The 26153-nt window shown below is 42.2% G+C and overlaps 2 protein-coding genes across 2 annotated transcripts in view; one reads left to right on the forward strand and one right to left on the reverse strand.

Moving 5' to 3' along the window:
* Positions 1–26153, forward strand: part of EXOC3 (exocyst complex component 3) — a 169220-nt gene that overhangs the window by 55299 nt on the left and 87768 nt on the right. The window lies entirely within an intron of this gene.
* On the reverse strand, positions 422–25358 carry LOC132577996 (uncharacterized). Its single transcript, XM_060247795.1, has 10 exons — positions 25236–25358; positions 23336–23587; positions 22129–22197; positions 13694–13718; positions 10923–10958; positions 8140–8217; positions 6962–7098; positions 5531–5671; positions 2994–3018; positions 422–571 (listed from the first exon to the last, which is right to left on the reverse strand). Exons 2-10 carry the CDS (start codon positions 23516–23518, stop codon positions 519–521), a joined length of 747 nt encoding a protein of 248 aa, XP_060103778.1. The 5' UTR covers positions 23519–23587; positions 25236–25358; the 3' UTR covers positions 422–518.

Here is a 26153-nt window from a genome sequence, read left to right on the forward strand (position 1 = left end):
ACAAATTAGGCAAGATATACTTAAATGGCACAGAAGTCACATCTGGTGACAAAAGGTCCCCAAAATCTGCAGAGCCTAGGATCTAGAAAGACTTCACTGCAGCTGTCAGGTATCTGTCTGGAGTTTTGCAGAGGAAGTGCACAATCAGGGGACTACCTTGTCTATTCAACAGAGCTCCTTTCAATTCCCTGCACTGTGCATGGAGGCAGGAAACAAAAGAAGAGGGTACCTCCCAGGAGGAGAGACAGAAAGCTGGAAGTAATCCCTGTCACCTGCTCCAAGTGAGAAAACGGACACCTAAATAGACACTTCAGTCTGAAAGAAGGATTACGGCACTGGAAACTATCAGCCCGTACGTCAAAGAACCCTGTGGCATTCCCTCAGATCACCATGACCAATCTTTGATCTATTTTGGAATAGGTATATTAATGAAGCACAGGGACTTGCTTTAACTGTTAATATATACAAAGAATTTCAAGAATAGAGAAATTCAGAAGGGAGTTAACACCCGTGTTCAACTAATAAAGTATTAATGACACATACCTCAGCCTTGAAACCGCTACCTGCCCACCTGAAAGAAGAATCAACTGTTAGGAGACAGTAATAAAGCTGGTTTTCATTCAGTACACACAGTTCTTAACTTGTTTAAAACATGATTTCACCTGGTATGATAACAAACCATAGATGGTTACACCAACAGGCCACTCCACATGGTAAATCAAAATAGAGATCAAATCAAAACAGAATCAATTCAGGAAAGAACAGCGATAATCGTAATAGAGAACTGAAAATTAGCCTGACAAGTAAGGGCCCTGCAGGATCTCTCCTAATTCCGCAGGGCCTATAAAACTGAACTTTTCCGAATGGCCTACAAAATCTAAATGGGAGAGGGCTGCCGCTTCTATGCTGCTGAGCAATACCTGTTACAAGGAACTAGGACCATCAGAAAAACAGAAGAAACTATGATCAGACTGCCGAAGGACGAAAGTTGTGATCTGCCAGTATAAACATTTTTCTGAGCGGCTCCTACAAAGTTGTTTTAATTGCTTCATTGTTTACATTTTATCGTTTTAAAATTGTAACCTGACATTTGTGTTTTAAAATAACTGCTAGCCGCCCTGAGGCTGCTTGCAGAGAGGGCAGGATAAAAATCTAAAGTAAATAAATAAAAATAAATATGGACTTTTTCAGAAGCTATGAGTAAGGTATGGCTTCTGAAAAACCACGCAGTCTAAGTACAGAAAAGGTAATCTCGGTCCAAAAAGAATGTTGACCACTCAAACTTCAATGAGTATCCAAAGTTTATCCAAAATGTCAAAAAAGAAAGTAATACTCCTCGCACGTCCAAGTAAACATAAGCAGAGCAAAATATACATGTTCTTATACAACCATATCTGGGAACACCCAAACACTTTATCTGCAGCAACATCATGTACCATAGTTGCAAAAGGAAAGCATGCAGATATATATCCGAGGGGGGGGGGGGGGGCAAATTCATCCCCTTAAGTAGCTCAACTGTCCTGTTGGCTTCCTGTCGAGAAGGATACTGTCCAGGATGTTGCACCATGTATGAAGTCCCAAAGGTTTGGGTGGCTGGCCCCAAAAGCCATGCAGCAGCAGCAGGTGATATTGGATTTATATCCCGTCCTCCACTCTGAATCTCAGAGCAGCTCAGTCTCCTTTTTCTCCCTCCCCACACAACAGACAGGCTGTGAGGTGGGTGGGGCTGAGATGGCTCTCCCAGCAGCTGCCCTTTCAAGGACAACCTCTGCCAGAGCTATGGCTGACCCAAGGGCCATTCCAGCAGCTGCAAATGGAGGAGTGGGGAATCAAACCCGGTTCTCCCAGATAAGAGCCTGCCCTTTCAAGGACAACCCCTGCCAGAGCTATGGCTGACCCAAGGCCATTCCAGCAGCTGCAAGTGGAGGAATCAAACCCGGTTCTCCCAGGTAAGAGTCCATGCACTTAACCACTACACCAAACTGGCTCACCAAACAGAGGCCCATCACAGGCACAAGGCCATGATGCCCCTTGGAAAAAATATGGGCCTCTGCACAAACATCCTTGAGCACAAAGGCCTGGCTGGAAAAGCACCCATCTTTAACTTTCCAGCTGCTGCAATCCAGTATTTGTGAACAAAAGGAGCTGATGCAGTAGTTCTGTTCCCTCCCTTCTGTCCACTGAGACTGGATCTGTCCTGCATGCAGGAAAAAAATGGATCCTGTTAATCTGCTTCACTAGCAATAGAGCAGTAATCCACAGCAAGGAGCTGTCTTCAAGCGGAACATGCATGCTTTCTCCGTTACGGCTCCTGCCTTGTGGAACAGACCTCCCGGAAGAGGTCAGGAAACCTGCCTCTCTCCTGGTCTTCTGCAAATTGTGCAAAACTGAACTATTCAAAAGGGCTTTTCTGCAAAAGTTAATTAGGCTGCCCAGTACAAAATGGTTTCACAAACTTACTTGGTTAAAAAACTAGGACTTGTGGTCTTCACTGCTTACAGCATATTGTAAGCAGGATACTAACTTTAAAAATCATAATACATTGGCTAATGTCCCATTTCATTGATTGCACTGATCCCTATGTGTAATCTACCTTCCCTGTGAGAAAGGTGGAAATAAAAGAAATAAGAATAAAGACTCCTTATGTCACAGGAAAGCTCTATACCATGGGGAGGGGGGGGGGGGACTACACATCTACAAATGACACCATCTACACTCCTACAAACAGTTGCCATCTAGCTAGAACAAGAAGCCAAGTCTGGAATTAAACAGTGAACTGACAGTTCACACTGAAGCTGATTGTGCCTCATCAAAAATAGAAGTTTACCTAGTTACATTACTCCTCCTCAATTATTCTACTGAAAGCTGTGAGGTACTCTTAACAGCAAGGAACAGCACACAGACAAAAAACAATAGCTGAAAGACCAAGTACACACACAATTGCAAATATAAAAACATTTTTCGCTCACATATTACTTTATTTTGTTACCCACCTTGCTCTCTTCTTTGCTCCTGCAGCTAAAACAAAATCAGAAGGGAAATTTGGAAGCAGATACCTACAGAGTATAATATGCAGACGGACACTCACAAAATTTCACTGAACCCATGCACCACTCAGCCTATTCTTTTACTCAAAACGCTGCTTATTCAATTACACAAGGCAGGCTACCAAAAAAAGGTAGGCTGTGCTACCTCTAGTACTTCAGTACTGACAAAAAAACCCCCACCACATATCCTTTTGCTTATGAAGGATAATATTACTAGAATTTCCAATAAGGGTTTCTACTAGGAATCTCAATTGCTCTGGGGTCAGAAACGAAGCCCCCAGTTGCTCATTGTCCTCCCATGATGCAGTCTCTCCAAAATGGAGAGAAGAGATGCCCAAGAGGAAGCATGGGAGGCAAGGGAGAAAGCTGTCATTTCTGAAGCAGACTCCTCTCATGATGACTGCCCTCCCTTTGGAAACTACCAACTGCTTTGTCCAGTCTCCCCTCTTCACCTAACAAGCACATGCAGAAAACTCTGAGTTGACAGAAAGGGAGCTCTTTAGCAGTTTACCATCCCAACAGTCATTTCTCTCTCCAGATTCTCTGGTTTCCACAGCAACCCTTATCATCACAGAAGCCTGCTCTTGTCCCCCTCCCCAGATTCCTTCTAGCCATGGCAGTCATTAGTGTCTGAACCAAGTACTGAATCAAATGTCTCATCCCCTGGCCTACTCCTGCGCCAACCAGCTGCCTTTGCACAGATGAAGCACTTCATTCAGTTACTCTGTTACTGCAACTCGTTGATAGTTAATTTTGTAAAATACAGCCACAATGTTTTACCCCAGAGTGATCTGACAAAGACAATGCCAAGGAAAGTTAAATATATTAATCTCAGAAAATACACCAAGGGTGGCCAAACTGCAGCTCGCAAGCCACATCTAGCTCTTTCACACATTGTGTGGCTCTCAAAGCCCTCACTGCCCTGTTGGCCAGCTTGAAGAAGGCATTTAAAGTTGCTTTATTTCCACCTCTCTCTCCCCTCCCCATCTATTTTCCTTCCTTCTGGCTCTAAGACATGACGTTTATGTCTTGTGGCTCTTAAACATCTGACATTTATTCTACGTGGCTCTTCCATTAAGCAAGTTTGGCCACCCCTGAAATACACCTTCACTGCCAATAGGAGTAACCGAGGTGTAACTTGCATCAATGCAGATGCAAAATGTGCACTTACATCCATATTCAATTTAAAATACTATGTTCTTACTTACAAGATGAACTAGGTCTCTCAAAACCTTCAATCTAGAAAAAAAAAAAAAAGTTTGATCAGATTTATTTGATTTCTAACCCTCCCTCCCCTACAATGCAAGGCTCAGGGTGGGTTACAATATGATAAAATACATTAAAACAATTAGACATAATATTATTAATTGTTAAAAGTCAAATGTAATATCGTTTATGGTGTCATTTAATACCACTACTCCAGAGTCAACTTGACATATGTGGACAGCAGATGGCGGCTGATGGTGGTCAGATGAGTAGGAAGCAATATAAGATGGAAGAGCGCAGGGGGAGGCCAATGCTAATAGATCTCCGCCTCCTCCACCACAGGCCTGACAGAACATCAAAGCAATATAAGATGGAAGAGCGCAGGGGGAGGCCAATGCTCATAGATCTCCGCCTCCTCCACCACAGGCCTGACAGAACATCAAACTGCATTCAAGTTTTTGCAGGCCCAGCGAAACTGCATTAAGTCCCATGGGGCCCGGATCTCTCCCAGAGAGTGTGTTCCACCAGGTTGGGGCCAGAGCTGAGAAGGCTCTGATTGAGGCTAAGTGGACCTCTCACAAACTGGGGATCACCAGCAGAGGTTGATCCATGGAGCTCTTTGAGGGACATACCAGGAGAGACAGTCCTGAAGATATGTTGGTCCTAAACTGCTTGGGGCTTTAAAGGTTAAAACCAAACCTTGAAGTTGATCCAGTACTTAACTGGGAGCCAGTGCAGCTGGCGCAGCGCTGGTTGTATATGGGCCCTTAATGGTGTCCCCATGAGAACCTGTTAATCTTGTTACACTAAATTCAACTTTAGAGTAAAAGTGAATAATAAACTTGTGTTTTAATAACACAACTCCCTCTATTATAAAGACAAAAACATGGAAACTATTTGTCTCTGTGCTCCTTCAAAGACAACTGCCCTGTGGACTGCAGTGCAGTGGCTTCAACACTTTGTGATTACCTTATTCTGATGGCTTGCTTAACACAGACGACAGAAGATGGATTTAGCAAGATCCCGAATCTGAACTACTACTTTACTGCCACCTCAGATCCCTACTCTTTAAGTTTCCTTTGTCTAAGAGAGGATAAAGTTTCACGAACTCCAAGGAGATTACTAAAATAGGATCTAACTATATTTGAAAAGAAGTTTCAGCTAAAGTACCTCCAGTTGGGCCCAGACACGTTTTTGCAAATATTTTTGCATGGATTTAAAGTGACAAATGTTTTATCATGACTGCATTATTTCCTATTTAATTATTGCAGCATTACCAGCTGATGTCTCCATCTTACCTTATACATTTTTAAACCTTCTTCCTTTTCTATTTCTCTTGCTATTCGCCTAAAAAATCTAGCTCTGTCTTCTTTAGGATCATTTGCTTTCCTCTTTCCTTTATCTGGATAATGTTTAATCTGCCAAGAGAAAAACCAGAGACCAGTTTTAATGTGTAAGCCTACCTTTATAGCCCAAGTACCTGAAGCAGATAGCTATGATTTTTTTTAAAAAAAGAAATCAATGAGTATTCATTTAGTAGATGTCACATGACTACAAGTGTGAGGACTAAGGAAAAAAACCTGGAAAAATACAGAAAAGATTCTCCCACTTTTTCTCCAAGACCTTTTCCCAAAACCTTTTCTATAAGAAAACTGGACATTTGGAGATTACAGGGGGAAAAAATCCATACATTAATTTTGTCAAAGTGAGTTTTTATTCACTCTGAAGTCTCCTAGTTTTTCAAATGGTCATTTGGAAGGCACTAGAAAAAGCTCAGTTTCTGAAGGAAAAAACTGGCATATTTTGAGAATGAAAACAACTAATTCTAAGTATTCTTCTTTTGAACTGAGTGAAATGGTTTTAAAGTAAAGCTTTCATTTGCCTATATAGCATGATATTTGAGCACTTTTCTAATTCTTTCATTGGAAAAATTGGGAAATTTTGGGAAGTGCTCAAAGAAAACCTCATGAAACAGAACCTTTTCTTCCAAAATTAGTAAAATACTACTAATATTAGTAAATATTAGTAAATTTCTTTTCTTCCAGAATTAGTAAAATTAGTAAAATAGCAGGGTACAGCAGTTTGCAGTGCTATTTAGAATTGGGTTTATTTGCAATTTTGCTTGCAGAAAGTCAAGGTGTTTATACTTTTGGATTTAATAAAATATGTCAGTTTTTATATGCAAAGTTATAAATGGTGCACCTTATGTTGCTGAAGCAACAAAACTTCAATTTCCCCCAAAATTTCTACCCCTTCCCCCCCCCCCCCCCAAAAAAACCCCATTTTCCTCCTAGGCTTCAAAATTACTGGACATTTTACATCTTTACACATGTCACTTTACTACCTTGGGTCAAAGCAAGCCCATCTGCTTCTCAAGCAAACTTCCATTCATCCTCTCCTATGTATCAGACAGCTGATCCCAGATACTCTCAATGATTCTGCCTGCCTGGTATTTACTTGCCTGGGAAACTACAGCAAAAAAACACCTCTTACATATCCTATCTTAGAATACCTTACATAATCTAAAGAAACAGGAAACAGCATATGTCAGCATTCTGATTTTTTTTATTATGAATTGAGGTACGACAAATGCATGGTTTACTCTTAGTCCAGACTGGATGAGAGACCACCACAGTCCGAGCTGAAGCCATCCTTACAGCCTTTCCAGTTCTCTATGAGCAAGACACAAGTTAAAGGAGACAACTTACAATATATGCTTTTCTGTGTCTCTGGCCAATGAGATGTTCTATCATTGGCACGATCTCTGTCTTGAACATGCACAGCTGGCATTCGTAACAAGGATCTCTTCTCCCTTGAAATTGGACCTCAAGCACATATTCCAAACCTGCAGATGTAAACAGAGCAAAAGGGACAGAAGTCTATGTAACTTTTAAAATATATATACAACTTCATAATTAATGCACGACGTTGTGAAAGCAACGTCACCCCAGAGTCAGAAACGACTGGCGCTGGCGCAGGGGACCTTTCCTTTCCTTCCAACTTTATGAATTGCAAGCAACGTGAGATACTTCCAATGTTTTTCAATCCTTCAGAGTATTGGGCGACTCTGAAGGACTGATGTCCTGGCTAACACTGGCTGTTCAAAGATGCTCTCTCCAAAAATACAGACTCAGCTTTTATGTAGCGAAATATGCGTATGCCATTATATGCAAGGAATAGCACAAGCTTGAAGTGACCAATATGTGAATCAGAGTGATGCAACAAAACCAATCATGTGGTTGCAAGTATGTAGGGAGCTGAGAAACCCAAGCACATAGCAGCTGTGCTGGCAGAACTGCCGATCCAGAGGGAGCATGCTGGGATGGAGGCTCTGGACCCAAACTTCGCAAGATTCAGGCTTCATGGAAACAGACAGACAAAAGTTAAGCAGCCTTCAAGTGCAGGTGCAACATTTACAAATGCAGAGAGCTGACCTTCTCGGGACATGGAATGAGTTATACAAAGCACAGCAACACTTAAACTGAAATGTAAAGATGATTCTGAACCATCACTATGTATTCCTTAGCAGTATAAAAGAGCAAGAGTCCAGTAGCACCTTAAAGACTAGTTTTTCAAAGCCTCACATAACTGAGAAAACGGCATTCAAAATGCTGTGTGTTCTACCCATAAGGCTCCAATTCACTTCCCTTTCAGTCTCCCATTATGTAGGAAGATTGCTGAGAGAAGAGAAAATTCTGCCCCATCCCACTCCTGTCACCAGGAGGGACCAAAGAGAGATGCACCAATTACATTCCCTCTGTGCACACCCTTCCTTCCTCTGCTCCTCTGATCTTAACCTACCTCTGTCATAGTGGACATCTGGCTGTTCATTTTTCTTAGCTATCTTTATAAAAATTAATGACGTTTTCAAACTAAAACTACTTACCTATAAGAGGCTCTTCTCTGTTGGGATCCTTCATGTAATCTTTCAGACATCTTATGCTTTTTGAAAGGGGTCTTTTTACTACGACAAAACAAACTTGTATTATATGGGGCAATTCTAAGACAGTGGAATTCATTACACTTCCTGCCTACAGAAATACACTAACATTCAAAGTGGATTTGATTTAAATCATGATTTAACTCACTAGTCAGTGAGACTCGATTTAAATCATGTTTTTCTACATAAAGGCTAATTCTTGCTAGCCTTAATATTTACTACCCAGATGAAGGTTTCATTTTAGTATTACAACTTTTCAGGTTAGTTCTAGTTATAAAGATAATTATGAAATCACGGCATTGTGAACTATCTCCAGTTTAATAGGTTAATTATTCATATTTGGACAACTTTTCTGCTGTCCTTTATCAGAAGGATAAAAATAACCACTAACAATAACAATTTAAATTATTTTATTCAACTAAAACAGTAACATTGTATAGCATATGTATTCTTGTATTTGCTTACACTTCCATGAGGATACTCATAACGATCTCAAGATTTCTGGAGTATTCCCTTTTATTTGTACTGTAAAGTTTCCCTTTTATTTGTACTGCTTGCCCCACCATCCTTACACTTAGCTCTTAACATCTCCTCCTTATCCAGACCTATTCCACTCAAACAATCTTATATGTATTGCACTTCATGAAACTTAGTATTTAAGAGATAAGGGGCTGAATCTGTACACACAGATTCACAACAACATATAGCAATACAATTAGCTATTTGTAGTCCAATAGGACTGAGATTTCTTAGCTCTGTATGTTTATAACATTTTTGCTGTAAAGAAGAGGCATGTGATCTCTGCAGACACAACTTCATTTTTGAGAGCTGTAAAACCAACCATCTGTGATAATATCTTCTGGACAGAAAAACTGTCCAATAATCTTACAGAAGCCACTGGAAGAGCATGACACTGTGAACTGATTAATGGAATTCATTTACCAAAAAATTTAAACATTGCATGAATATACAGCCTTATGCTACATAATTTAAAATTAATCCTTATTTCGTGATAACAATCTTAGGACTATAATATCATAAACAGAAATCTTCAGATAGACTTTTTCCTCAAAAACCATTAAAAATTCCAATTTAACTTTAAAAAAATCAGATTTAAATTTTTTAAAAAATCTGATTTAAATAAAAATTTGATTTTTTAAAAAAATTATCATTTTTATCCACCCTGCTGACAATACACAGTCTAAACTCTAAGGCCAACTAAACTGCTTAAAAGGGCTGTGACCGTCTGAGTCTTCCAGTACTTCATTTTCAAGGCTCTTTAATGTAAATTTTAAAAATCAGATTGTGTTAAGTTGACATATGCTGATTTGTCGGAGACTGTTACGGTAAAAAGCAGGCCAAGTCTTGTGTGAGGTTGTCGTTGCACCACAAGGTCCATTACTGTGAGATAAAGAAACCACATAACCGCCCAGGATTGGGGGAATCAGCATACAGATGTCACTGGCACAATGATCTGGCAAGTGCCAACAGGTGGAACAACAGAGAATGTTCAGTGCTTTGACACTCCTTCACCCCCCCTCCCCACTCTAGTCCTTTATGCTACAGGTTCCACGAAAACGGGGAAATATTTTACTGGGCCAAGTTCTCCTTCATCAGCAAGTTTGAGTGAGTGCCCTAATTTCTGATTAGGTCAAGATAAAATCCTTGCTTCTGAGAGATGTTCTTGAAATATGGGACTGCAAGAAGTACCCTTTGTTGCTCTTTTGCCACACCCTCTGCTAGATACCCTGCTGTGGGAAAGGTGATCCTTTCATGCATGGCAAGTATTTAAATGATATTGGTGTGGGGGGTACTAAGTCATCTTTCCTGCTGTTCTGGGGGAAGAGGGTTCCTTGAGCTAATGGGTACAGGAGAATATCCTCACCAAGATCCACAGACATATTCTGTACAACTGACTAAACTCTAAACCTTGGCAAAGTACATCTAGCTCAGGACTGTCTTCAAGGTGTCATAAATGGAGTTATAAACAAGCTTATGACAATAAAAGACAACCTTTTTGGGATGTACAGTGTGGGGATTGGGTGTATTTGTTGACTAAGAACCTCCCCAACTTACAACCGTCACAGAAATTGAGGCCCAAGTACATTGGTTATACATTGGGACTAGCAGAATATAGAAAATACTGAAAGCGCACTAGAAAATGTCGTGATGCCTCTGGGAAGTCCATAAACAAAGTCAAGAATTGGGAGACAATGCCGGGTTGTACGTGGCTACTGGAGATATGGCTAATCTATTATTTTGACTAATAGTCACAGTAAATGTATCCTCTGTGAGTCCATCATCCATCACAGTAATATGTGACCATAAATTCTATACATTAAAACAAGGTTGTGCCACAAACCTACAGCTCAAGTGTCTCAAAGTTCTAGGGTCAAAAGTGTAAATATAATTCCTTCTCTCCACCCTTCCTTTGTAATTTTACAAATGATCCTCTGCTCAGTTTTGGCTAAACTGAAAAACACGAATATCTTACTTAAACTGCTCTATTCCCTATCCATGTCAGTCAACTTATTTCCTTTACTTCTACAATATTCTTCTTCAGACTCTCAAAACTGCACATAGTCTACAGATTTGGGTGTGTCATCACATGGATTATTTATCAGCTCAAAATTATGAAACTGGGTGAATTTTACTATAAGATTTTAAAAATGGTAATTTTGACTATTGGAACATCCATATTATTCAGTACTGAGTATCAGTATACTTACCATACATTGGTTCTTCATTTATCACTGGAGGAGCACCTAGGGAAACACCAAGAATTATGCTTTCCTAAGGTTGACTCAGCCTTCCATCCTTCCGAGGTTGGTAAAATGAGTACCCAGCTTGCTGGGGGTAAAGTGTAGACAATGGGGGAAGGCAATGGCAAACCACCCCGTAAAAAGTCTGCTGTGAAAATGTTGTGATGCAACATCACCCCAGAGTTGGAAATGACTGGTGCTTGCACGGGGGGATTACCTTTACTTTTTAAAAAATTAGTATCCAATATGGGATATCAAGTCACTAAGGGACCCTGGACACTCTGAAGTATCCCTGCCTTTGCCACACTGTTAGGCTCTTGGGCTAGAACCTTTTCTCTTTTGCCTCTTGATTCCCAGCTTACTTTCACTCCAAGCCCTGACAAACTAGCCCCCGCCTGCTAACATCCCAATCAGTATACTGAATTTATTCCACACAATGTTATTCCAAACTGGAACTCAATAAATGAAGGCAAGCAACTTTTTTTATCATTTTTGTCTTTTTTCAGCGTTTTACAGAAAACGGCTGTCTTTGTGAAGCTAAATATTCTGTTATGTCGTTCAGTTTTTAAACTGCCCTTCTGTAGGACAAGGGTCAGATCGGTGTACATAAAAATATTAATAAAAATACAATAAAAGGTTAACATCACAAAAAAAATAACACCAAGTCACTGCCTTGTGTTGGGGGGAAGCAGGCAAGCGAAGCAGCAGTGCCAGTCAGATAGAAAACCGCTGCTCAACCAAACACCTGGCGGAACATCTCTGCCTTGCAAACCCCGCAGAACTGCATTAAGTCCAGCAGGGCATGGATGTTACTCAGCAGAGTTTCACTAAGTTGGTCGAGGACAGCTGGAAGTCTCTGGGGTGGGATGGGGGCCTCCAGCGAGTTCTTATCAGAAGATCGAAGTGCCCTTTGGGAAGGGGGTACACCAAGAGAGGTGGTCCCAAAGATACATGGCTCACTGACTGTATAGGGCCTTATAGGTTAGTACCGTAACCTTGAGCCTGATCCAGTACTCCACTGGAAGTTAGTGCAGCTCATGAAGCATCAGATGGATATGTGCAGTGTGCAGGATCCCCGTGAGGATTCGTGCTGCTGTGTTCTAGATCATCTGGAATTCCTAGGTCACATTCAGGAAAAGCACCAGGTAAATCGAGTTACAGTAGTTCAGTCTGGAGGTGCATGTTGCATGGATTACCGTAGCTACATTGGGGCGAGACGAGTAAGGGGCCAGCTGCCTGACCTAGCGTAGCTGGAAGAACACCAGCCTGGCAACATCTGTGATCTGGGCCTCCGCGATGAGGCATCCAGAATCACACCAAGACTCACAAGTAGGTGTGGGTGTCAAGGGCACACTCTCAAGAGCTAGGAGGCAGCACTTGAGTCCTTCCTTCCCAGCCACAGAACCTCAGTCAGATTTAATCTCAGCCAGCTCCGCTTCAACCATCCCACCACAACCTCCAGACCCTCAGCCAAAATTGTTCAGGCGGAATCTGGCCAGCCATCCATCAACAGATATACCTGACTGTCATCAGCATAATGGGGACAACCCAGCCCAAAACTCCGCACCAGCTGGCAAAGGGGCATATGCAGATGTTAAATAGCATCGGAGAGAGAACTGCTTCCTTGAAAAGCCCACACACTAGAGGGTGCCTAGGTGAAAACCTCTGTCCTAGTACCACCCTCTGTCCCTGGAGAAATGACACGAGCCATTTCAAGGCTACCCCATGCACTCCTACGTTGGCGAGGCAGAGGGCCAAAAAAGTGTGGTTGAGCATGTCAAAGCACAGCTGCCAGCTCAAGCATCAACAGCAGCGCTGACCTGCCTTGGTCCATCTGTACACAGAGAACATCTGTGAGGGCAACCAGAGCCATCTCTGCTCCATGGCCGGGGTGGAATCCAGGCTGGAAGGAGGTGAGCACCAATGTGTCATCCAAGAACTTCTGTTCTGCTGCCACTTTTTCAATCACCTTACCCAGAAATTAAAGATCTAAAACTGGGCAGTAATTGGAAGGATCAGTGGGATCCAAAGCTGAGCAGTACAACCATAGCTCCTTTCAATCCCTCCAGGTAGACTCCTGAACCCATGGATGGATTATTATGTCTACTGGAGTGTCCAGATTCCCTCACCACTGGCCTTCACCAGCCATGAGGGACATGGCTCTAAGAGGCACGTGGTCGGCTTAACAGCACCCAGAATCCTGTTACTATCGGCCCAGGAGGGTAGGCTGAAGTTGTCAAATATTGAGTCCAGAAGGGAAGTCACTTTCCCCAAATATCAGTTTGAAGGCTTCAAACAAGGCCACATTTATGATGAACTCTGGCTCTTGAACCGGTTCATATCTATCCCTACACTCCAGTTCCCTGACCAGGATTTGCAGATGTCTGAGTCTGGCCCTTAGATACATACTTCAATAACCCTGTCCTTTAAGATCTGGGCCTGACCATCCATTTATCTAGAACACAGCTAAGTCTTGTTACTTCCAAAGGCCAGTCTTTCAATGGTGTAGTTTCAGATATGAATAATTTTTATAAATTCAAAAGAACTTAAGTTTCTATTAAGTTGAAAAATGAAGGTTAGAAAGATTATGGGTAACATCTTTGTCTGAGGATTAATTCAGTTGCAAAAGACAAAATAAATAAATACTGTGCAGCAGACTGTAGTGAAAACAGCAGAAATAGAACGGTTTAAATAATTTAAGAATTCTCAAGCAAGAGCAAAAACATGTATGCACTTACATTTTCTCTTCAGGGCTCTTTCTCTCTAAGTATGAAGGTGCAAGCGTTCCAAACATAGAATAAAAGAATAATAAATTAACTGCCTGTCTTTTTTAAAACAAGAAACTGTTAATCCTGTCCGTAGCTTTTGCAGACAAACTATAACAAAGGCCAACTTTTATTGGTAAAGAAAAAAGTACTGCCTTTGTAATTTTCTGCAAAAACTAGAAAATGCTGAAAATGGAATTTTGATTCCAAGGAACGCCACAAGGTTAAACTGAAATTAACCCTGGTATTCCTCATTAACTGGTGACAGACTTCTGCAGATGATGGGGCTTACACAGATAGATTTTTTGGGATACCATACACAAAATCTTGATTTTTGTACAGTCACAGTTCCTACAATCCTAGGGACAAGAAGCCTGCAAAATCAAGATTTTGGGTCATGCTGTGAAACCGACAAGTAATCAGTTTTCCTGAAGTTTCCAGAAAAGTCTTCAGGAACCAGGAGAAGCTTAAAATGAATTCCATCACTAAAACAAATTTGGACCAAAAAAAGTGGAATCAGAAGAACTGAAGTCTCCAGAATACTGAATGGAGGAGGGGGAGGACGACAAGCATTAACAACATGAACTAATATGTTCTTAGCAGGTTAATCTATGTCATTATATGCTACCTCTTTAATTTTTCCAAGACACAAGGTTTAATAATATTTCAAGCTGGAGAGCCAGCTTGGTCCTGTGGTTTAAGTGATAGACCTATGTCTTCCCACTGTGCCATGTCTCTGGCTAGGCAACTCTGGGCCCATCATGCTCTCTCTCAGCTACCTCAAAGGGTAGCATGGAAGAAGAGAGACCACTTTGAGCTCCTTGGAAAAAGGGCAGATAAAAATGTACCAAAGTAAACTCTTTGATCAGGTCAGTCCATGAGACAAGGTTTGCCATATGCTTGAACTACTATGTGGCAAAAAAAAATGCTCCAAATCATTAAGACAAGAACTACCTAAAGCCCCAGCTATCATAAAACAGATCGAAGTGGAGACCTGCCTAATCATTAGAAGAATGGAAAATCATTGGGTATCAAGAATGAACAGGTATCCTATGGCCAGACATACATTTCTTTCCCATCCCTAATAAGAAGTTTCAGAAACTGTCAAGTAGAGTTTGCCCATCCAGTACACTACAGTATATTAGCGGAGTTTACTTTATACATGGAAAGGGGGGGGGGGGGATGTTCTACCTTGGATGACTCCCCAGTGGCTCAACAGATGAATAGAACAGCTGTGCAACCCATTAAGTTTTCACATGTTCACAAACTCCAGCTGGGCAGAAATTTGCTCACAGAATTTCTATCAAATTCAAGCTGTCATTTTAAGTGCTTTTGGTAGGGTTACCAATGAAAGCTGCTTTCTTGAATGAAGTCCAGCGTGAGCAGGATGGTAAAATAAGCTTCAGAACGTAAGAGAATGTAAGGTTCCGTATGGACCAAATGAAACACTAGTTCCAGAATGTAAGTGGAAGACTCCTATAAATTCCGAGCATTCAATCCAGAGCTTTATCTCCTATTTTGAGAGACTTCGGCAACTCATCTGAGTCTTATCCAGTATGGAGGATTTAATGGAAATGGACTGACTTTAAATACAGGAGGGAGATCATCTTCACAACATCTTTTCCTGAAAACAGCAAATAGTCTACAGGAAAAGGCAAACAGCTTCACTAAGTCCCAGGAAATATCCTTACTGTGAAGGGATTTAGGGATAGAGTTAAGAGCGGCTTCCTCATTTTCACTCTAAGAACAGCCCACAGGTTTGGAGGATACGATGGCTTTACATGGTATCACACCTAGCTGCAGCTGCCCCTAAAGCTGGTGAACCATCAGATGTCACTCTAAGACAACTCTATCCCTAAAGGAATAGCTGGGAAGTGAAATAGCATTTTCTTCTTCAGTTGTACAACACTGTAACCAAGCAGCTATGCAAAGCCAAAATGACTCAAGTGCTTCAAGTCAAGGATGTGAGTTGTATCTTCCTAACTCCTTGCAAGTCAGGCAAGAGTCATTCTCGCCTTCTGGTTAAGAAACAGAAAACGAGAAGGACCTTGTGAATTACGGGAAGAAGAGACCAGAGAAGCAAAAAGTAAAAATAAACTTTTTTTTAAAAAAGTATCTGCTACTAAGAAATTCTGAAAAATAAACCATAAAGTTGTATATAGCCTTTTGCATTAAAATGACCAGAAATGGCAGCAATAACCTCCATTCAAAGCCACACGACAGCCCTAACCTCATCCTCTGCCAGGCTTGGTGCAGGTGGAGGCGTCAACAGGCGTTTGCACTTCAGCTGGCCTTGCCCTCCTCTCCATGTCCAGAGGACTGCCCTGGTCACACCCAGCCTATCTGTGTTCCTCTATCTCCTTGTGTCTTTCCTTTCCTGCCCCAGCTCCCCCACCAAGGCCACAGCACACGCCCACAGCCTCTTTCTAGAACCCATTGTATCTTCCCACAACAGGCCTTATTCCTAGTTTTTTTACATAAAACATCAAGAAAAAGCACAAAGATCACAGCAGAAACTAAAAATATAAAATGCTCTGAGCCAAGGAAAACATGAAATGGCTGAACACTGCAAATTTCTCCTCCCTACTCAGAGTGGCAGTGGCTCTCCAGTGTAACGTCCCCCTTTGGCTGTGGGTTCTCAGGTTAGAGTACTCACTCAGGCATCTGTTCTCAGGTCAATTCAGCAGAGATAAACTGGCTCACAACATCAAACATTTATCTGCAAGGCCACAACTCCAGCAAACAACAGCTCTAGCATGCAAACACTGCAAAGTGAAACTAGTTGGACTCCACCCCATTGTTATACATTGCAGCACAAAGTTGCAAGGAAAATGCAGAATGGATTTTCCATTAAGGTATTTGGGTCCAGAAAAGACTATTCTGAGACTGGAATGACAGCCCCAAGAGTGAAAATGGCAATCCCTGGGAGTAGAAGTGTTCTTGGATTGGTATGAGGGGCCTCAGAGCAGAATTCCATTCCCAGAATGCTGCTGCTACTCCCAGGGGCTGTCATTCCAGTCCCAGAACACAGAGTTTATTGCCAGGACTATCATTCTACTCTGCAGCCTGTCATTCCAGTCCCAGAGCACTGTTTCTATTGGTAGAAACAGTCCCAGAGTGGTCTACTTGGGCACAAAGACCTTAATGTAAGACCTTCGTCAAGTCCCTTATTTAGTGCTGTAGTCTGTTGTGTATCTTTTGTGAAATGTGCACTTAGAATGTAACTGTGAGAAACGAAAGCTTAACTCTGTACCCACTTCAAGGCCATTAACCTCCACCTTTAGAATGTCTTGCTCTCCTTCTGTATCTCACTAAGTTTGTTGATATCACTGTTTGTCATGATCTGTGCAGGACTGGAAGACAAGGCCTAGGCCTAGAGATCAGAGTGGGAGTAGAAAGCAGACACAGCCTACAATCCCCACAGTGCTTGGCGCCCGCTGTAACCAGTGTCCAGGGATTGTATGAGGAGATTGATACATAAACTTTGTGGGCTGTGGAACTGTGTTCTTTTCTTTCTCTCAGAGTCAGCCTGGGAGAACAGTCTGTGGCTGAGAGAAGGATCCCTCACTCAGAAGGTAGAGTGAGTCACAGGCAGTCGACCTGGGAAAAAGGGCAGTGGGCCCTGATGACTAACAGGCTAGGGGAAGTACAGGTAGCCATGTTAGAGTTTATTTTCATTTTCCTTTATACACTGTTATATCTATTAAGCACCTTGCCTTGTTTAAATACCCATCCCTGTATTAATAAACCTTTATATTTTTAATGTTCTCTGCCTGGTCATCACATCTGTGTTTCTCGGCTAAAAGGAGCATTTTTGGTTAGGCTTGGGAGGGTACTCTGGGCCTTCCCAAGGGACCATAAATCTAGAGTGGTGGCAGTGTTAAGCAGCAACCCATCGGGGACATCACATTGTTTAACCTCTGTTGTTCGAAATGCCTGCGCGCTGCCTTGTTAACTGCCTATACAACCTGTGCCATCTTTGAACAAGGTCAGTTTCCACACTGACCTAGTGTCTGAAGTATACCATGTTACCTTCCATTAAAATGCTTATTTGAAAATATGAAGAGCCTCTTTTACTAAAGGACCTGGGGACATGACAACTTTCTGCATTTTCTTTGTGACTTTGCGAGCCTAGAAGAGCTTCCTGCAAAGCAGGAAGCAAAGACAAGGCAGAGGGAGCTAGGAACTTGGGCAGCCTCCAGCTTCAAAGTGTGATGACAGGCAGGGAGGCAGAGGAGGGGAAGATAAGGGCAGTGGAACAGATTAAAGCCATGGGTAGGCCAGTTCTGGCCCGTGGGCTGTAAGTTTAACACCCCTGGTTCTAAAGTATAATGGTACACAAATATTAGCCAATCCAACAGTTCAAAACTAAGCATATAGCACAGTCCTTATGAGCTAACCATCTCAGAATGTCATCCACTCATTAATAAATACCGGCACACTCAAAGCAAACCTGTAACAGAGAAGAATTCTAAGTCCATTTCTAGATTTTGACAGATCAGGCAAATATGGCAGTGAGAAATCACAATTACTAAAAGCCTAAACTTTTAAATTTTGTAATTTTTGCTCCAAGACACGCATGTTGTTAATTAACTGACGCTGTTTGTATTGCTTCATTTTGTTCCTGATTATCCTTTATATTTTATTTTCAACTGCATTTACTGAGTTAGAAAGCTGGGTGTAAAATAATTAGTTGACCTCTTGTAACAAGTCTATAACGTTCCATTCCTACACTACAAATCACTACATACAATTCATTCAAACTGAGTTCCTGCTATTATCTCTCTGTGTATGGTTTTGCTGAAAGTGGCAGATTTGTTCTTATAATTAATCTAAATATTCCAAACATAGTCCATCTTGTTACCTAAAAGATCACTAGAGTAAGGAAGACTCTCTCGAAGCTTACAAATTAACGCAACACCTTCAGATAATGTCATAGCCAATAAAGGCTATCTAACATGTAATAAGAGCCCCATGGAAGAGAGTGGTAAAGCTGCAGTACTGCAGTCCGTAAGCTCTGCTCACGACCTGAGTTCGATCATGGCGGAAGCTGGGTTCAGGTAGCTGGCTCGAGGTTGACTCAGCCTTCCATCCTTCCGAGGTCGGTAAAATGAGGACCCAGCTTGCTGGGGGGAAAGTGTAGATGACTGGGGAAGGCAATGGCAAACCACCCAGTAAAAAGTCTCCTGTGAAAAAATTGTGAAAGCAACGTCACCCTAGTGTCGAAAATGACTGGTGCTTGCACAGGGGACTACCTTCACCTTTTTAAACATGCAATATACTTGTGCAGAAGACTACAGAAGGCCACCAAGCTATTTAATTCACTCTCCTGGCTCACTGATAATATTTTCTATTATTTGATGTCTTATGATAGCATTTACCTGAAGACATCTTTATTAAAGTATTCTTTAAACCTAAGAAACCACTAATATGGGGTGGAAATTTTTCCAATGCTATATTTTTCCATGGAAAATGGTCCACCCCACATACGTAAATCGACTTTTAGTTTTCAGAGCTTTTGTACTGCAATTCAATCATGTTAGACAGGCTAACTGTAGGATATGAAGTATGGAAAAAGCCCAGTGCTTGTACTTGGTCCAAGCTTCCATATGGTATATTTGGTTTCTTTTCATAAAGTTATCTATATCAGAAAATTTTCACAGCAATCCCAGAGCACTATCAGCAACATTCAAGGTTTTAATGACAAAAAAAGCAAGACCATAGCAAGCTTCAGTGCAGTTCTGCTGACCCTATACTTCTGCAGATCTTGCTGCTGCTGCTTCCAGATCAAACAAGGCATGGAAATATGAAGAGCTGCCGCTGGTCAGAACTATACAAAGCTAGACCGGCCAACTGGCATGACATAAAAAAGATTTGCACATTTGAACAACCACATTTCTGCTGTCATGACGGTTCTCCTTTGTTGTTCTTGGCATCCCATCTTCAGCTAACAATCCACACCAACATTTCTGGAGTTTTTATGCAAATGTTCTGGTATTTCATGATTAACAATCAACAATGCTTGTGCTCCTGGAAAAACAAATGACTTCTGTTGTCCTACACTGGATCAGCTCATAAGGAGAACACTGCTTCCGATTCTCTTGCTTTATTGTGGTCTTTCCACTACCTGGCCCTCAGGAGAGACAGCGCTGCCAGGTACACGCATACATCAAAACAATTATGCTGGTCAGCTAGTATGGCATGTTCTTTGGAAGCCGTTTCATGCAAAGATGTTCACCTCCTGAGGTTCCTATAGTCCAGCATGCGTGTTTGCAAATACACTTAATTTTACAGATGAGTTGAAACACTCCCCCTCAACCATGCATTCAGCTCTCAGCATTCTTACTTTGGCAAGACTCATTATAATTTATGTTATACCAAGAAGATGAATGGCTCTTCTCTCAATTTGCAATCAACTTGCACTGTAACCCAGCAGAAACACAATCTGTTCAGAAGCCTTGTTTCTTTCATAGCAGCCATCCAGTAAAGATGGGAAGAGGATGGATGATGTTTCCATTCCTGGGAGATACTATACAGTATTAAACTGCATGATACCAAGGTAAACCTTGAACAAGGAATCATGAGCTTTAAAGCCTTTTTTCTGCTTCAGCTCCTAGACATCTAAGGGCTTGCAAAACGAAAAATGGAAGACACTAAAGATCTTGCTACAATGCTTACCGATGGCAATACAACCTACCTACCTGTTCCCATCTATCAAAATACAAATCAAAAATATGTAAGTCACAAAGCAACACGTTACAAGAAGTAGAAGAGAGGTGAGAAACCCCAAAATACGGATGAGCGTTCAGTAAGATGAGCTTTATCCTGCAGAGACATGACCCATCATACCGTAAGAAGTCAATAGTTCTCTGGTTGTTTTAATGAACCTGCAATGTAGTTTGAATTCTTCTTTAGAAAAGCATATTTGAGAAGCAAATATGGTAAAATAAAAATAGATGGTTACATGTTTGCATAGTTGTATGGTTAAGAAAAAACTCTACAAATATTTCAAAACTTATCTTGGAAGATCAGAGGTAGAGTAAGACAGTGGTTTATCTCACAAGGGTTTTAATCATAATTCTGAAATATCTGATAGCCTCTATGCAAGACAAATCATTTGTACAAAGAATATAAACACTATTATTTCAGGAGAGAGCTTGTACCTCAGTGGTAGAACACCTGTTTTGTATGCAGAAGGTCCCAGGTTCAATCCCTGACATCTCCAGTTAAAGGATCTGGCATTAGATGATGTGAAAGACCTCAGCCTGAGACCCTGGAGAGACACTGCCAGTCTGAGTAGACGTTAAATAATACTGACTTTGATAGACCAAGGGTCTGATTCAGTGTAAGGTAGCTTCATGTGTTTCATAGCAATCAAAATTTTTCTTCATAGTTTCAGTCTTGCACTGGAAGGAGAGAAACTGGAAAACCTGTGTTCAAAGCACAGAGCCCTCCACCAGGCATCAACCAATGATGCTATATTGGTGATGCAATAAATGATGCATCACTCTGTATTTAAACTATATGTTTCAGTACACACAGTTCACAGGATCTCAAAAGATCAGAGGAGAAAATAAGGTTAAGTGTACAATGTTCCCAAAAAACTCTTTCTCAAACCAGTTAAATGACCAAAATTTTAAAACTGCTAATACTACTTTAGCTTTATTCATCCAAAAGCTAATGTCAACGTCCACCAGAAAGATGCTCAAGTTTTACATTCTCTAAAGGGTACAGTTTGCAAGGGAAAAGCAAAGAATGTTTTTCGATGGGATCCTACTTTCCAAACAAGACACAAACTACACTGATGGGGGAAAGTATTCGGTAAGCTTCCAAACTGCAATGGGAGGAAGCAGCCTATTATAACTCTGAATCCATGCAACTTAGGCCTTTACATATTTCAAAACGCACATGAAATTTTGCATGAGAATTCTGACTGGAGCATTCTAGCAACAAAGTAAACTAAAAGCTAAATCATGACAAAACCACTGAACATATTTATAAAGTGTGGGGACCAAATAAAAGATGATCACTGTATGTCAAGGCTTTAAACCTGCTAATCGTACAGCATAAAAACACTTTTGGGAGAGCTGTTGTAAGATCTGCTATTTATAGGACATGTACTACATATGAAAACACCATACTGTACAGCTGTGAGGACTTGAAAGCAAACACTGTAATTCACTAGCCACTTCAAAGTAATTATATTTATTTCAGGGAAGCAATCAGAAGAGGAGAGTTAAGATTCTCTAAACCAGATTTAATACTTGGATCTTAATTTTCTTCCAATAGCATCTTTTTAAAACTCACTACACAGCAGAAGTTACTTTCAAAGGCTATGTATGCACACGCCATTCAGACATTATATAATTTAAAACATTACAGTTCATCTAAAGACTACAACAAATTACCTTTTTATGCCTTATTCCAGCAAAGTGTGTCTGGAGTATTATAGCACTCAAACATGGAACTTTACAAATCTGAAAAAGAAGAAAGAAATTTTCTGTTATAAATATATTTTGCTAATTTAACTGTTCTGTGAAAACAGCAAACAAACATTTATGAAGTTAGGGGCTTACAAGCATAGTATAAAAAAATATTTGTTTGTTACTGCTTTCAGCACCAATTCTAAAGCATTATCCCCAATTACTAAATTTCAGTAAACACTTGTTGGAAACTAAGCTTCACAATAAAAATAGCAGCATTCCAAGTCGTGTTCCTTCTAAGCTGAGTTAGTGTGAGCTAGCTCAGTTTTTTAGCCTCCAGCTTATACATTTTTGTCTTAACTTAGGAAAAATGGCCCTAGAGCAAACTAAAATATGCAGTAGCTCAAAACTTTAATGCCAGTAACTCACGAAGTAGAATTTTTGCTCACAAAACTCCATAGCTTAGAGGGAACATTGATTTCAAGAGACGCATGATTGCTTTGAGTGTAACACAGGAAGCTTTCCTATTAGTTTTACTAGAATGGCCATCAGTGAATCCTGCAAATTCCAGTGTGCCTTTTAGAGTTTGTGGAATTGCATAAAAATAGTAAAGATGAAAATTCTTCATGGCCCACACATGCAAAGCAGCATTCCAAGTCACTCTACAGAAGCTGAGTCCCTTGTTTATTTGCTGCTATGCAGCCGAACGAGGCATTTCATATTGTACCCAGCCCACCCATGCCATCCCCATAGCCTGGGACAAAATTAATCTGCAGAAGGTGCAAAAGAGCCTAGCAATAAATTTGCGTGCCCCAAAGAGCAGCAATAGCCCAGGGGTAGTGCATGGCCATCTCCTGTGGGTGGTCTACACATGCGGGTCATGCAGAACAATGCCCTTCCACTGCTAGTCAGTAAGTATATTTTGAAGTACCTGAACAAATTCCTACATGCACCAAAGAAGTTTGCTAACTGAGCAGAAGTGACTCCATTTCACTGTATAACATATCAACTCCATAAGCGATTCTAACACTTTAACAGAGATGAATTCACTAAAGGATTTCTCAATTTGAACCCAGAGTGAACAAAAGGTTTATTATTCAGCACTAATTTCAAAGAACTTCATCATACACTTCTTTCTCACAGCAAATCTGCTATATTCCAAATATTACCAGGACTACCACAAGGAACCCACCTCACAGTAATATATCCTGCTGCCTGGTCTCTCCAGTTTCTCTGGTTCTGGTTGCTCATCTCCGGGTTTCTCTGACTCTGGTTGCTCATCTCCAGGTTTCTCTAGTTCTGGTTGTTCATCTTTGGGTTTCTCTGGTTCTGGTTGCTCAGCTTCGGGTTGTTCGGCTTCATTCTGGGCACTCATTTTGAAAAAAGTCTTGTTCACACGGTTTAATCAAAAATACTTCTTTTAAAGGGACCACTGAGTTCAAACCTGCCAAGAGTAAATGCCCCATATTTTTAAGTCAGAACACTGCAAATTATTAATAAACATGCCACTGAGCAAGGAGTTTCCAATCTAAATTCTGACAAGACTGCCAAGAAACCAGCCTGCACAAATGCTGCTATCAATACAGTATAGTAGTTAAGAGCATCAGTCTAGAATCTAGAAGACTAGATATGAATGTCTACTCATGCCATAGGAGCTCGCTGGGATGACTTTGGGCCAATCACAAGTCTCTCAGCCTGACCAAACTCACAGGGTTATTTGAGGATAAAATGGAGAAAAGGAGAATGATGTAACCCACTGGGGAGAAAGGTGGGGCACAAATAAATAAAAAAGACTGTACAGAGTGAAAATGTTCAGCCAAAGATTTCACAGAAAAATTGTATTCTGAGGAGTATTTTAAATGAAAACAGGAGTCACCATAAAGGCATTCTCTACAGAAATCACTGACGTCAAGAATAGCAAGAGGGGAAACAGCACAATGCTTTTAGAGAACAGAAGTTTCATACAGCTGGGGAAGGGGGAAAAATCACAAGAGTACTATATAAGGGACCAAGAAACAAGAGCTGTGAACAAACATTGGGTGCTTGAAAGCAACGTATAGTCACACAGCGCATACCACTGCCCACAGGCCTACCTGAGAGCAACACCATTGCTATATAGTGCAAATAGGGTTGCCAATCCCCAGGTGGCAGCAGGGGATCCCCTGGTTTGGAGGCCCTCCCCCCGCTTTAGGGTCATCAAAAAGCAGAGGATTGGGGGGGGGGGGTTGGGAAATGTCTGCTGGCTATGCCATTATTCCCTATGGAGATCGATTCCCATAGGGTATAATGGAGAATTGATCTGTGGGTATCCAGGGCTCCAAAAGGGCTGTTTTTTTGAGGTAGAGGCACCAAAATTTCAGCACAGCATCCGGTGCCTCTCCATAAAACACCCTCCAAGTTTCAAAAAGATATTGGATTGGGGGTCTAATTCTATGAGCCCCCAAAGAAGGTGCCCCTGCCCATCATGATTTCCTGCGGAAGGAAGGCATTTAAAAGGAGCAAGATCCTTCTAAATGTGATGGCCAGAACTCCCTCTGGAGCTCAGTGATGCTTGCCACAACCTTCCTCCCGGCTCCACCCCCGAAGCCCTCAAGAGTCGGGACCCCAAGCGTCCCAAACGAGGCTGCAGGCCGCAATCCATATCGCAGATCAGCCGCAACCCGCGTTTCCCGGGCCAAGTCGCAGGGTGCGAGCCTCGCCACGGGAGAACCCCGCTATTCACGCGTCACAGAAGCCACGCCTTCGCCGCAGGCCTCGCGGGTCCAGATCGGGCCTGCGACTCCCACGCGACGCGGGTCGACGGAAACTCCGTCACGTGCGAACCTCACGGCTTCCCCACACCACGGGGAGAGACTGGAAGGCAGGAGTTTTAAAAATACAGGGCTGTATCAAGAAAACGGCGCAGGCGCGCCTTCGTGAGAGAAAGGCCTCCCCGGGAGCGCCGCTGAAGTCGTCCCTCCCACGCGCGCGAAGGGCCGCGGGGCTGACTGGAGCCCAAAAGTCCTCTCAGGACCCTCGCGGGGCAGAGAAAATTGAGACTTCCGCATCGCCCCCCCCGGAAAAGCGCGGCCTGAGGTAAAATGAACAAATACCAGCGGGGAAAGACGGCGACGCGGCGGCCCGTCCTCCTCGCGCGCAAAGAAAAGCCTCGACGCCCCTCCCCCAACCTTCCCTTTCACCCTCGCAAATGGCAGCGGCATCCGGGCCACTTACGTAGCTGACGCACGCTCCCCGGCGGCTTAGCCAATCGGAGAGACCCAGACGCGTGCGGAGTCAGCCAATGAGAGGCATCGGGACGTTGTGAAGAGGAAAGTTCGAGAGGGGCGGAGGGTCGTTAAGAAATGGGCGCGAAAATGGAGAGGGTTTTATTACATAAGAGAAGCCATGTTGGATCAGGCCAATGGCCCGTTCAACACTCTGGTGGCCAATATATGTGTGGGTGTACACACACACTCACTCTCTCTCTCTCCCTCCCCCCCTTGTTTCCTTCTAGGGTTGCCAATCCCCAGGTGGGGGCAGGGGATCCCCCTGGTTTGGAGGCCCTCCCCCCGCTTCAGGGTCATCAGAAAGCGGGGGGAGGGGAGGGAAATGCCTGCTGGGAACTCTGTTATTCCCTATGGAGATTTATTCCCATAGAAAATCATGGAGAATTGATCAGCGGGGCTCTGGGGGGGGGCTGTTTTTTGGGGTAGAGGCAGCAAATTTTCAGTATAGCATCTAGTGCCTCTCTCCAAAATACCCCCCAAGTTTCAAAAAGATTGCACCAGGGAGTCCAATTCTATGAGCCCCAAAAGAAGGTGCCCCTATCCTTCATTATTTCCTATGGAAGGAAGGAATTGAAAAGGTGTGCTGTCCCTTTAAATGTGATGGCCAGAACTCCCTTTGGAGTTCAATTATGCTTGTCACAGCCTTGATCTTGGCTCCACCCCTAATGTCCCCTGGCTCCACCCCCAAAGTCCCCAGATATTTCTTGAATTGGACTTGGCAACCCTACCTTGAAGACCAACAAA

This window comes from Heteronotia binoei, chromosome 10 (genome assembly GCF_032191835.1).
Source record: "Heteronotia binoei isolate CCM8104 ecotype False Entrance Well chromosome 10, APGP_CSIRO_Hbin_v1, whole genome shotgun sequence".
Taxonomy (NCBI): domain Eukaryota; kingdom Metazoa; phylum Chordata; class Lepidosauria; order Squamata; family Gekkonidae; genus Heteronotia; species Heteronotia binoei.

Bases quoted from the DNA above. Each gene is read 5' to 3' on its own strand.
- LOC132577996 (XM_060247795.1), bottom strand. From the start codon at position 23,518: ATGAGTGCCCAGAATGAAGCCGAACAACCCGAAGCTGAGCAACCAGAA. The intron at 13,719-22,128 runs GTAATTTGTTGT...CTTCATACTTAG, and splicing joins CTGGAATAAGGCATAAAAAG to AGAGAAAGAGCCCTGAAGAG. The intron at 8,218-10,922 runs GTAAGTATACTG...GTTTTGTCGTAG, and splicing joins AAATGAAGAACCAATGTATG to TAAAAAGACCCCTTTCAAAA.